At 54.8% G+C, this 13,533-nt stretch overlaps 1 protein-coding gene across 2 annotated transcripts in view; it reads right to left on the bottom strand.

The window, feature by feature from the left end:
* The window catches only part of WT1 (WT1 transcription factor), a 47,725-nt gene extending 36,015 nt beyond the window's left edge, over positions 1-11,710 (bottom strand). The window contains exons 1-3 of one of the 2 annotated variants that reach the window (XM_039233371.1): positions 11,266-11,710; positions 5,431-5,553; positions 4,858-4,960 (exon numbers count right to left, since the gene is read on the bottom strand). In XM_039233371.1, coding sequence (XP_039089302.1) covers positions 4,858-4,960; positions 5,431-5,553; positions 11,266-11,710 — 671 coding nt within the window. Of the gene's footprint in view, positions 1-4,693; positions 4,750-4,857; positions 4,961-5,430; positions 5,554-11,265 lie in introns of those variants that run through there. The other variant, XM_039233372.1, reaches the window with a different exon arrangement.
* Between the last annotated feature and the right edge of the window lie 1,823 nt (positions 11,711-13,533).

Below are 13,533 nucleotides of genomic sequence, written 5' to 3'. Positions count from 1 at the left end.
CTCTCTCAAAATAAATTTTAAAAGTTACAAAGAAGGATATGCAAACCTAATAAAAGAGCAAGAAGAAAGGGAAAGGATTAGAATATCTTTAAAAAATATTGTGGAGAAGAGGATTTTTCAAACATAGGGCACAGAACTCCTTTTCAAAAGTAGCCATGAAAATCCACCCAGGAACTGGGCACAGTCAGGGATCAGGGGCTCCACTGAGGTCAGCCAGCAGGGGAGGCAGAAGGGCTTGTGGAAGAAGATTCAAAGGAAGTGAGCAGGGAAGGCCCAGCTAGCTGCCTGTTTTAGGCAGAAATCAGGGGAAACTTTCATGCTTAGTGAGAGTGGATTTCACTACCGTCTCCCCTCAGTAGAGCATGGGGTCCGACCTCACCTGGAACCTTACCTGTGAGCAAGCACAATCACAGTGGCATTACAAGCCATAATTCCTCCTCTATCTGGAGGGATGGGAAGAGAGGCCTTTAGGTGCCTGGACTCAACTTCACCCCCAGTAGTTCATCCCAGCAGTAAAGGCAAAGCTAGAGGTGTCTGAAGTCTGACAGGCAGACAGCTGCTTTGTGAGTGAGGGCTTCAGGAGAAAATCTGCTTCTGACAATAGTCAGCAGGGAGAAAACTGCCCCAAATCCATTAAGGGCTTTCTATTTAAAGTCATGGGCAAAACTAACAGATAATAGTATTTCTTTCATTACTGGGAAATAAAGACCTTTCTCTACTGAGGCTCAGGACAGATGCCCCCTTTGGAAAGAAAATGGCACTTACTTATTCATCAGGAGAGGTAGCAGGGTGAATGGATTCTGAAGCCTCACTACCTGAAATCAGGGACTTTACTGTGTCATCTGGGCAAATTCAACTCCCAGGGCCTCCCCTATAAAATGGGGATGATAACCTATTGCCTGCCTCAAAAAGTCATCATCTGGATTAAGAAGTCAATACTGGTACAATGCTTAGAATGGCACCTGGATGAAGTAAGCATATACAAGCATTTGCTTTACACACTTAGCAGCAACAGTGTTGGCACAGATTGTATAGGGGGAATATTCCAGATGGAGAATGCTGATGGTCTGGAATCCCTCAGTGATTCAGAGCACAGATGAGTTTTGAAGTCAGAGAGACTGAGGATCAAGTCCTGGTCTTGATTCTGACTTGCTGTGTGACCAAAGCAAGTTACTTTGCGTCTCTGAATCTATTTCCTCTTCAGGAGGGTAGAGATTAGAGTATCTATCTCACAGAGTCCTTGGAAGAAATTAAATGAGTAAACTGAGTGACACACTTAGCATAGTGCCCAGCAACACACAGTCAGCATGCAAAAAATCCTCATCATTATATTAAAAGGATTCATAGTTCACCCAGCTATGATCACAGCCCCTATGGAGGAGCCAAAATCTGTGACCTTTAGACAGAACTCTACCCACCTTCATATGGGGAGTGGGGAGGCAAGGCACAGAAAGGATGGAGAAAACCATCTCCTATCATTTCCCATAAGTCAATTGTGAGCATTTTCTATTCACTACTGTTCACATCTACACACAAATGTGCACAGCCATAACTCCCCAGATCTGTTCCCTGAGCAAGGAAAGAGAGTCACTGTATAACAAGAATTTTAAGAATTTCCTCAAAGCAAATACATATTGTGCACCACTTGTTTTATATCAGTATATGTACCATTACCTTTATTTCATGCTGGGAAGGGAGATTAAAGATTAGAGAGACAGAAGCTTTGGGAAGGCAGTGGGGAAAAGGCTGGGCAGGCTGCCGCAGGGGTCAAGTGGAAGGAGGCAAACAAAATACAAGCAAGCCTTTCCCAGGAGGTCCCAATTTTAGACGGAAGGGAATGGAGCCAGGGACCAATAGAGGCACCACTAAATACCTAAAACCCAAAAATTAAGCCATTAAGTGGTTAAAATTTAGTCTAGTTTCCTATGCTTTTTCAAACACTGCATTCACATAAGCATTTAAATACCCTTCCAAACCTTTTTTTAGGAGTAAGAAAGAAGGAAGTGACATAACTGCAATAGCGTTGATGCATATGACCGATTTTAAAACATCCTCACACCTGTCTGTTCCATCATTATTACTGTACCTAATCTCTGAAAAGTGATAAAAAAAATGTTATGAATTTAGGGTGAATGGAATTTCAAAGACAGTACACAATTCAAGAGAGCAGACTCTTTTGCTACAAATCCTTTTTTTTAGGAGATTTACTGCTTAGAAGTTTTCTCTACATTGGGGTGGCTGGGTGGGTCAGTCAGTAAAGCCTTTGACTTCGGCTCAGGTCATGATCTCAGGGTTCGTGAGTTCAAGCCTTGCGTCTGGCTCTGTGCTGACACTTCAGAGCCTGGAGCCTGCTTCGGATTCTGTGTCTCCCTCTCTCTCTGCCCCTCCCTTGCTCACACTCTCTCTCTCTCAAAAATAAACATTAAAATTTTTTTTCTCTAACAGAAGAAGATGGTATATTTGTGACATAAATATAAAAATGAAAGCAAAAAAGATCCAGGGCAGCTGGGTGGCTCAGTTGGTTGAGTGTTGGACTTTGGCTCAGGTCATGATCTCATGGTTCATGAATTCCAGCCCCACGTCAGGCTCTGTGCTGACAGTTAGGAGCCTGGGGCCTGCTTCGGATTCTGTGTCTCCCTCTCTCTCTCTGCCCCTCCCCTGCTCATGCACTGTCTCTCAAAAATGAATAAACATCAAAAAAAATCCAATTACATAGAAAGAAGAAAGAGATAAGCAAATCTTTCCAAGAGATGAACCTGACAAAATTGCTTTATACAATTGCCAATCATGAGCTGGATTAGAAAATGTTTTCCTATAAAGAGTTTTACCTATAAAATGCAACCCAAGTGACTTTTCCTATGTCCATGACAACCACAAATTCAGCACTAAGTCAGAATCCACCAAAGGAGCAGAGAACTAGGAAACCAGTGGCTATGAGGACTTTATCCCCACCTCCTTCTCTTTCTAAGCTGCTCAGCCCCTCTGATGGTACCTTTCCAACACCTCCCAGTCCCCAACCCCCAAGGAGGTATCCCAGTGCATCTAAATGGCACCCACTCTAGCATCAAGGTCTTTGTCTCTGCCTGGGGTAAGGTACCAACCAGGAACCAAGGAGGGAGGCGTGGGTTAAAGTCATTCCATGGGGAACCATTCCAACTGCACCCCAATGGCTACTAGAATAACAGCAATGCCACTCTGGCAATGAGCAAGACCAGCTCCTCAAGGATGACAGTGACCTTGCCACCACAGTTTTGCCGGGGTGGGAGTAGGGGTGCTCACAACAGAGAGTGGTTGTAGGCTCTGCACCCATTCCAGTGAGGTGACCCACCAAAGGGAAGCACGGAAACAAAGAGCTTGGGGCAGGACACTGGGCCTACCGTGCCAGAGAACCGAACTAGATTCCAGCTAGTGAGAATGAAAAGAAAGAGATGATGGTATGGTCATTCCACCTCTATCTGTGCAACCTTTGTGCATTTCTTTAGAAGCTCCCTCTCACTCAAAGAAAGAAAGGAAGACGAAAGGAGGCGAGGGGAGGGGTAAGGAAAGGAAAAGGAAAGGAAAAAAGAGTGATCTCGAATCCAAGATCCGATTAGATATGCCGGATTTTCCCATCAAACGGAAGGTTTCCGAAGTCCGTGGGTCTCAAGCATACAAAACAGAAGGGGCTCGACCCCGTACTTCCCCCGGATAGGAGAATCAGTCCAGTGCCAGGCTCAGCTTCATAAGCACACCCGGACTTTGGGACGAGCCGCCGCCGGCTCGGGAGCGAAGATTCCCTCCCCTCCTCCACCTGTGGGACTAGACGTCCCCCAGGCGCGGCCATTCCCCCCACCCAATCTCCCAGGGCAGGCGCTTTTCCTTCCTTCATTACCTCACTACCTCCTTCCCTTGACGTCAGCCCCGGGTCCTCGAGCGGAGGGGGGAGGATGGCGATGAATCTGGAGGCAGTCGGTATCAGGATCCCCGTAGCACCGGGGTGGGGGGAGGGGGAGGGGCGGAACATGAGGTAATGTGCGCCCAATCCTCCACCTCAAAGGCCTGGAGCGGCCACTTCCCTCCCCCCGCCCCACCTTCCAGCCCCGCGCGCTCGCCGGTGTGTGCACCAGTTACTAGGCAACCCTATCGGAGAAGCGGGATCCCGGCCAAGTTCACCCAAAGTTGAAGAATAAATTTGGGGGAGAGAAGGTGGAGGGTGGAGCGAGAGCCGGGAGAACGCACAAGGGACGGGGAAAAACGCTTGGAAGGAAAAGAAGCTGGTCTTCTGCCTCCCGGCAACAGGAAGGAGGGCTGGCGCGGGCTGGAGCCGTGTCCCCGGAGGGCGCTGCCGCGACCCGACCGCAGCCGCGCACACAGTCCGGGTCCCGGCGCGGAGCCCGGCGCAGGGACCACGCCCACCGTGCACCGCGGCGCGGAGAGGACTGCGGTCCGAGCGTACGCGCCCTCGAATTACAACCAGAGAAAGCCGGCCGGTGTGGCTAGTGGGCGTGGAGGGGGCCGAGAAGGGAGAAGAACCGAGTGGGAGCGGAGTCCATGTCTAATCTTTGGTCGCAAGGAAGCTAAAGTCCTCCCATAAGAAGCCCTTTTAAAAAATGACTTCTTGAAACCCCACTCCCCTTCGGCTCCAACAGTAACCGCCCTCACTTGTATTTAAACACACACACACACAGTAACACTAGGAGACGAGGAAACCTACTTCTTTCAAATCAGAGCCTGGAGCTCTGCTTGAATCTGCTTTAAGTAGCTAAAGACTTCCTTTGCCTCCAGGCCCCTGCGCGCGCGCGGCCCCGGCTGCCCGCGTCGGACGTTGACGCTCCCGCGGCTCGCGCGCCCCCGACACCGCGGCGAGCGCCTTCCTACCTGCTGTAGGGCGTCCTCAGCAGCAGGGCCTGGCTGCCGGTGCAGCTGTCGGTGGGGGTGTGGCAGCCGTAGACTGGGGGCGGCACAGAGTACTGCTGCTCGCCTGCGGAGACCCGAAGAGAGCGGGGTGAGCGCGCCCCAGGGGCTCGGGGTGGGCCTGGGGACGCGGGGCGCGCGGCCGAGGCCAGCGGCTGGGACGGAGAGCATCCCCAGCTAGTCTCCTGGGCTAAACCGGGGGCAAGGGGTCTGGATGCTGGCGCGTGCAGAGAGAGGGCGTCCAGATCGTAAGGAGCTAACCAGCTGCTCATTCCACAGCCACTTCGTAGTGCACGTAAAGATATTCGTAGGCTTGTTTGAGTGGAGCTGTCCCTAACACACTTAGGGGGCACGGGGGGGGGGGGACAAAATTCAATCTTTTCTTTTAAACTGAGTGAGATTGGGCTGAACATTTCTAGAAATCCCTTTAGCTGCCCTCTTCTCCCCTTCCCAAATTTGCTGTGGTTTGGAAATTAGGGGGACAGGGGTGGCAAGGGAGAAGGAGAGAAGGACCCGCCATCATTCCCGCCTGCTTACCCAGAGAGCCCTGCTGGCCCATGGGGTCCTCGTGCTTGAAAGAGTGGTTAGGGAACTGCGCCGCGTGGTGAGAGGGCGTGTGACCGTAGCTGGGCGTCCCGTCGAAGGTGACTGTGCTGTATCCTGCGAGCGCGGCGGAGAGAAGCACAGCGTCAGGGCCGAGACTGGGTCGGCGGTTCTGAACCAGAACCGGGGTGGAGGAGCACCTGCCCCCCATCCCCGTACCCGAAACCCCAGCGGAGGGTTATGCCACCCCACCGGTCTCCAGAACCTTCGTCGGGGCGCCAGGCCCAAGCCCAAACGTGTGACCTCGGAGCCGGCTCCCCGCCTTTTCTCCAAAAAAAAAAAAAACCAAACCCCTGACCTCCCCGCCGTTTCCAAATTCATTTACGCCTTTGTATTCTTCCACCTTGCCTGCTGCTTCTGAGCCGAACCTTGGGCAAGTGGAGTATGAAACCGCCAACTGTTCGCCGGAGAAAGTTCTCCAAAAACAAACACCGCGGCTCTTGCTCAGGGGCAGCGCGGGCGAGCGAAATGAATCTGTTCGGCTGACCCCGCGCTGACTCGGAGCCGTAAATCAGGGGACCGCGCACCAACTTTCATTAATTACTCGGAGCCAGTTAAACGGCATGGGCTTTAAATGGGAAGAGTAATTACCGAGTAACGTTATCTGAGGCTGCGCGACCCTACACCACGACACCCAAGGCCCTCAGGAAAGCTGGTGAGGGTTACAAGAAGGGGCCCTTCCAGATGCGCCCCGCGGGCCTCTGTCCTGTGCCCTCCTCCTTACCCTCTCGGACCCAACTCGCACCCAGTGCGTCCCTACTCTGACTACCACTGTGGGGGCCACGTTCCTCGCGCTCCAGGCGGGGAAGCGTGCTTGTTTTAGAGTGTGCGGGACACTGTTCCTCCCTTTCCCTACATAGCAGTGCCCGGATCCCCTGCTATAGTTGCCCTGCAGAGAAACCAAGGGCAACTGTGTTCTTCCCCAATTCCCCAAACGAAGGCTGGGTTAAAAAAAAAAAAAAAAAAAAAGTGTTGATTAGTGCCTTGATTGAAAAATGTAATCTCTTTGTGTGATTATTGTTATTAAATTGTTTTAAACATATTCCCCACCAGCTTTCGGAAAACTGTCGACATCTCTGGGGAAAGGGCATCCTCCAACTAAGATAAAGATCAGTCCTGGGACCCTGAACGGCCTGGTGGGATTCCCTCCTTCTACATGCAGGCCCCAAGAGTCTCAGGACTGAGGTCCAGGCCAGAGGCCGAGATCCAGCACGAGGCGAATGAGATCTGCCCCGACCCTCACACAGCCTTCATGCAGGGCCACAGTGCCGCCGCCACCCCCCCCCCCCACTGGGCTGAGTCTCCAAACTCCACTCACTTTGGGGGAATGAGTGGGTGAAAAGGCCTCTCACCCCCCACTCTTGCCCCAGGCATGACAGAGGCTCTGCGACAAGTATCTACAAAGACTTAAAATGATAAGAGGAAGGAGATTGTTACCCCCATCTTTGAAACATAACCCCCCAAACAAAAACAAAACCCTGCGTCTTCTGCCCCCTCCCGGCAGTGTGGTCTGTACAGGGCGGGTACAGGTCGTAATTACCGGATTGTACTAGGCAGGCCAAGTGTCACACACTGCTTAGTGCCACAGGTCGCCAACTTAAGAAACCACCAGCTTTTATAATTTGCATGACCCGAGAGCCCTACATCTATCGCCTGCTAAGTAGGCAAAGATAACCCCCGCCCCCGTTAGCGTCAGGGCTGGGTGAGAACCTTGGGCTTCCTTTTGGGAGCAGAGGCACAGCCCTGATTGAGGCCTGTCAACTTACAAACGAAATTTGGCTCTTAGTACCGCATTTTGCAGAGAGAAGGCCGAATTTTGAAAGTTTTTTTTTTTTTTTTTTTTTTAAATAGAGAGGAGAAACAGAAGCCACAAAGAAACTGCCTCTAGACAAACCCTTCTCCATTCCTGAGCTGATGAGTAGAGGCTGTGGACCCGGGCACGGTGCTGTCCTTGGAGGCGGGCTCCGCAACTGTGGGATTGCAGGCTCCAACTCCCGCACCCGCTGCGTCGCCTCCGCGCCCTGCGAGGCTCCCAAAGCCCCCTCCCTGACAGGACTCGCAGACCCGGGGACAGAGGCCAGCCTCCAACCCCCTCCCTCAAGACCCTCGGGAGAGGCCGCGGCGAAAGCGCCAGCTGAGGGGAGGGAAGGTTCCTTTAATTAGAAGCTTATCCGACGCGGGACTGATTAGATCGCGCAGTCCTGGGGCCTCGTGCTGGGCCAGGCGCTGAGAGCGCGGGGGCGGGGACCGAAGGAGGAACAGTTGCCGGCGAAAAGGGGCAGCGTGTTCAAAGTCTCCTTGTACAGGCCTGGGAGGGAGAGGCTCTAAGCGACCAAGGTAGCGGTTTTCCCACGGTTAGTCTCTGCTGGGGAATGGAGTGCAACCTTGGCCGCAAGGAGAGGCGAGACAAGCTCTGCGCGTCGTTTCTCCGCCCGCGGCATTGGAGGAACCCGGGAACCGCCTAGCCCGGCCGGGGCCTCCGGAGAGCTGAGGGGTAGAATGGAGAGCAGGCTCTGTCAGGAAGGGGGTCAGAAGGCTGAAATGATGACGCCATAGCTGTGGCAAAATAAGGGAAAATCTGTCCCAAAACGGAATACTCTCTCCAAGTGACTCAAAGAGGAGGGTCCTTCTATAGATCTGGTCTCAACACCTAACCCTAGAGTGGCTTGGTGATGCCACCAGCACATGCCTGACTCCACTTCTGCACTGGCAAACCATGAACCTTCACATCGAGACCACTATTGGTTCAGTGCCTATCCAACAGGGCAAAGGAAATCCATGTCAACAGAGGGGCCAAAATCCTGGAAAAGGAGGTAGAAATAACATTGGTCTAGGTTCGAGTCCCAGCTCTGCCACAGAGGGACCTCTTGCACACTTACTCTAAGAGTAGAGCCTAGACTTTCTTTTTTTAGAATTTGTTAATGTTTTTATTTATTTTTGAGACAGAGTTAGAGACAGCGTGAGCAGGGGAGGAGGGTCAGAGAGAGACGGAGATACAGAATCTGAAGACAGGCTCCAGGCTCTGAGCTGTCAGCACAGAGCCCGATGAGGGGCTCGAACCCATGAACCGTGAGATCATGACTTGAGCTGAAGTCCAAAGCTTAGCCGACTGAGCCACCCAGGCGCCCCGAGCCTAGATTTTCTCATCCAGAGACAAGGGACTTCTCTGTCAGGCTGTGAGATATTTGCAAACATGCACTCTGTCTTAATACTCAGTCACCAGTGCCTTGCACAGCGTTGAGGCTCAATAAATGTTTGCTGAGTTAATGGTTACAATATTAGGAAGCTACCTATACTATTTAAGAAATAATAAAAAAAGGGGGGGGGGACGATGGTATGATCCCTTGGAGGAGAGAGGTGAGAAAGTGCCAATTGTCCTCTCCTATGGGCCTTGGCGAGGCTGCCTTGCTTAGGAACAGGGATTCAGAGTCTTGATTCCTCTCTGCTGGAGTTTGGCTTGGGTCTGCTGATGGCCATTCTCATACTTTGGGGAAGGAACTGATACCCTTGCTTTTCCCAACACACACACCCTGCCAGGCCCTGCATTCCTGGGGGGAGCCACAGGAACCCCAGAGATCAAGAGAATAAATCTAGAATCTCAGGGTTGCCAAGGCCAGGGCTCAGCAGCTTCTGACATTCCCATCCCATGGCCCATTTACATTTTCAATGCAAGAAAAACCGAAGTCCACGGACAGGAACCGACTTACAGGTTGTGGCACATGTCTGGGGCTGGCTCTCCACTGGGTTTTTCCCAGAGTAGGGAATAGAACTCCTTCACCTGCCAGTTCTGGTCCCCAATGCCCAAGCCTTTTATTTCTTCGCATTTGAGCCTATCTACTAGACAGGAATTCAGATATTTCCCTTAAATGTAGTGCCTGCTGGCTAGGAAGTCCATAGTCTCACCGCTCCCTACCCTCATGCTAATCCCAGGCATCAGACCAGCCTACAGAAGGGGCCCAAACAAAGTGAGAGAGCCCAGGTTCCAAAAATGCCCACAGAATCTAGATGGATTCAAATAAATGATAATAGCACAGTAGTATTTTGAGCCCCAGAAATAAACCAAATGGCTTCTCAGGCTCTCCAAAGAGGAAACAGCCACACACAGACTCACTCACATCATATACCCACTGGTCCAGTCAATTTTAGGTGGTCTCCTGCCTTATGAATTTAGAACCGAAGTCAGGGGAAAGTTGGATTTCTGCTCCAGTAGCATGGAACTTCAGGTGAGGCCCAACCCCCAAGTTGCCCATCTCAGATGTCCTTTTACAGATGGGGAAACTGAGACCTGGAGATTTGCAAAAGGTAACAACAGCCTGCTAATTAGAGGTGACATGATCAGTGAACACAAGCATCTGAATCTACACTGACTTGTTCCAACATCCCTTGCATGCGAAACACAAACTTCCTTTAGAAAGACCTTGAGTGTAGGGACCCTGTGAGCCTGCCTGTGGTTCCTTCTGAAAACACAGATCCCGGATTGCCTGAACGAAGAGGGGAGGGCGGTTTCGATTTCACTAGGGCTTGGGGCGAGCCAGGTGCTCTAGGTTGGGTGAAGGTGGGAACTGCCTGAAGATGCTCGTTTAGAAGGTGCGGGCGTCGGCGGGAAGCATCGAGCCCTTCCGTGCCTCGGAAGCCCTGGCACCTCTTGCAAAAGGTACACCTTCGGCACCTCCCATCCCACGCATTCCAGAAACATCGCAGTCCCAAGGCTAGCGTGAAATTTTGCTCCAGCGAAAACCTCCGCCATTGCTACTGCAAGGCATTTCCTAAAATAGTGACTCAACCCGAATTCGTTTAGTTTCTCAAACAGCACAGAAGTCCAATTAGGATAAATTTGTAAGCCAAACTACAGGGGCTGGGCACGATTGGTTCCACGCTAGCTCCTGACGGGAGTAGAGGTGCGGGCGCCAGAGAGGGACGAGAAAACTGTTGGCGGTGTCCTTCCACATACACGGATTGAAGTCGGCAAGTAAATTGTTCTTGTTCTAGCTCCCATGCTTTGCAAATCCTTCCTCATCTGAGTCCCGAGTTTAACGACAAGGAGACAAGGAAGGAAGGCCGACGTTTGGGCCTCATTGCATTGCCTATAGTAATGCAATATAGTAGGACCCGGTCCCACACAGCTTGGAATGATAGGATAAACAGAGGTCTCTTCCAGCCCTGGAGCCCTCGTGGGCGCCGCCTGAGCTGGACGCCAGGAGACATCCGCTTCTCTACCACCATACGGACGTGGTTCCAGGAAAGCCACTGTTGACTTGCTAGCGGGTTCCTTCACTCGTTCTTTGCTCCGTGATACCATCACCGTATCAGGGGCTGGAGCGGCTCCTGACATTTTGGCGCAGGGTAGGAACACCGGCTGCACACCCGATGCTGGTCCCTCAACTTAAAAGCTAAAAAGGTCCAGTTTCGGGGTGCCTGGAGCCACAAAACTTCCTGAGACGGAGCCAGACACCGCACGGGTTCCCGCTTCCCCCTCCCACAAAGACTCTAAGTCCCGGAATTTCCCGGGGTGTACGGGGCCGCAGATGACCTCCCGGCTCTTGCGAACCAGTCCGGCTCCTGGCTCAGGAGGATGTCGGGGGGCCTGTGCCGGCACGTACTCCCTCTCCCCGGCCTCCTCTCCCTTCGTCCGCTACCCACACAGCCCTTGGGGGGACAGCCCGGCAAGGGCTGGGGTCGGGGAAGGGGGCGCACAGGGCTGTGCCAGCGCGCAGCGGGAGCCCCGGCGCCACCGCCCCGCGTGTAGGGGGCGCTCCGCGGCCTGCTTACCCTGGTTTCGAAGAGCGGGCTGGCTCTCGAGGCAGCTGGGCAGGTAGGGCGCATTGGGGAACATCCTGGCCTGGCTGGAGGACGCCTGGCTGGGCGGAGGAGGACCGAAGGGTCCGTAGCGACAGGCTCCAGCTGTGCCGGTGAACTGGCCCGAGAAATGCACGGTGAAGGCGCTCAAGCACTGCTCCTCGTGCGGCTCCGCGCCGCCCCAGCTCGGCTCTTGTTTGATGAAGGAGTGAGGCGGCGGCGGCGGCGGGGGTGGCGGCGGAGCCGGCGGCGGCGCGGGGCCGCCCAAGGAACCGTAAGCCGAGGCGCCCGGGGGCGCAAAATCCAGCACTGGCGCCCACTGAGCGGCGCCGCTCACCGGCAGGGCGCAGCCCCCGCCGCCACCCAGCGAGGGCACTGCGGGCAGCAGCGCGTTCAGGTCCCGCACGTCAGAGCCCATCTGCGGCGGCTCAGCCCCGGACGCCCCGCCGCTCCGCTGGCCGTGCAGACGTTGGGCGCCGGACTCGGCCGCGCCTAACTTGCCCCAGATGCCACCCGGGCCCCGGAGCCCCGGCTGTTCGGGCTGCTGAAGGCGCCCAGGCCCGGAGCAGAACGAGTGAGAAGACGCCGGCTCCGGGGCACACGTGGAAGCCGGCTCCTGCGGCAGGAGGAAGTCCAGGATCGCGGCAAGGAGGCAGCGGGGACCCGGCTCCTGGGCTGCCGTCCCGGCTCTGGGTGGGTGGGTGGCGGAATGAGTGGGAGGGAGGGCGGGAGAGGGGGAGCGGACTGGCGGTCGGCTTGTGGAGAGCCCCCGGGTGTGGGCGCTGCCTTGAACTCCTTACCCCAGCTGCCTGGCTGCCCCCAGCTTCCCAAAGCTCAAATAAGAGGGGCCGGCGGCGGGGGAGGAGGAGGAGCCAGGAGCCTCGGCCGTTCCATTCACACCGCAGCCCCAGCCTGGCCCGGCGGCGCGCGCGGCTCGGTGGGGGCGCCCTCGCAGCGGGGGTGGGGGGCGGGCCCGAGGGAGCGTACCTCTAGGAAACACCCTCCTCTCCTACCCGCCACGCGCTCCCAGCCGGCCTGTGGGACAGAGCCCTCCCCCCACCTCCCCTCCTCGGCCTTCGCAAGTGTGGGCGCCTCTGGGCACTAGCGAGTCTCTCCAGGTGAGCAGTGAATGTCCCCACTACACCCATGGGGGGGGGCAGGGATGGGGTTGTGAATGTGAGAGGGCGGGTTCAAGGGAGGGGCAGGTGAGCTCGACGCGGGCGGGAACTTCAGGAAAGCACAGAAAACTTTCCTGGGCTTCAGCGAAGCGAATTCCTTCGCTCTACGCCCGCAAGTCCGGCTTGTGCTTCGCTTCTGGAGCCGCCGGGCAGGAGTGGTGGCCGTAATCTCAGGTTCATTGGGGTGGGGATGACACCTTGTGGGTTCCAGAGGCCAGACTCCAGGTGAACGTGGGTGACCTAGGGGGCGGGGTGCATCAGCTGTGATAAATGGCGTATTTGGATCGTCTGGTAGTTGGTTACTTGGTGAGATTTGCTCCCAGAGGAGGGCAGTTGCCACCTGCCGAACAAATAGGTGCCGGCGGCGCTTAACCTCCCTTTCTAGTGAACAGCGGCTCGTTTGGGAGGGAAGAAAACCCTTAGGGAAACACCCAGAGCCTGTACATATTCTGACTGGAGAATCCCGGAGCCCGTTTAGGAGGGTGAGGGGTAGGTAGGACTCGAAGACAATCCCGCAGGAAAAGGTTGGATGCTGGAGCTAATCCCACCTAGTTCGGCCTCTGCTCATGGTCGAGAGCACCGTTCTGGATAAGCAGTAACCGATAAAGAGGCGCAAACCGGCCAGGAGGACCACGAAGGAAAAAGCGCACAGTGGCCCACGGTCGGTGGCAGTGTTCGCGTCGTTTGGAGCAGGCCCCTCCCTCCGGTTAGTCAGTCTTCGGGAGACCCGCGCCTCAGGGCAGGTGTTTGGGGGTTGGGTTGGGTTGGGTTTGGTACTGCCAGAAGAGTCAGGGTTTAGGGGGATGCGGACCCAAGGAGACGCGCTGGGAACCCGGGTTGGAGTGCGTTTCGGGGCACGTGGAGACACCCAGGAGAGGCAGGCGGCAGCCGCGACGGCGCAACCTGGAGCCGCCTGGAGCGCAGGCGGGCAGCAGCCGGTTGCCACCAGGCCTCTTATTCCGGGCCGGCCCAGGTTAGGGCCCGAAGCTTTAGCGAAGCGACCACCAAGGTAGCTGCGGCATTACAAAGAAACGGGGCGTTTTAAAAGCTTTGACTGCTACTC

The sequence above is a fragment of the Hyaena hyaena genome, unplaced genomic scaffold (assembly GCF_003009895.1).
Source record: "Hyaena hyaena isolate Hyena2069 unplaced genomic scaffold, ASM300989v1 scaffold_74, whole genome shotgun sequence".
NCBI classification, from domain to species: Eukaryota; Metazoa; Chordata; class Mammalia; order Carnivora; family Hyaenidae; genus Hyaena; species Hyaena hyaena.
Note: the sequence above shows the minus strand (reverse complement) of the source record. Positions and strands in the feature narration are given on the sequence as shown.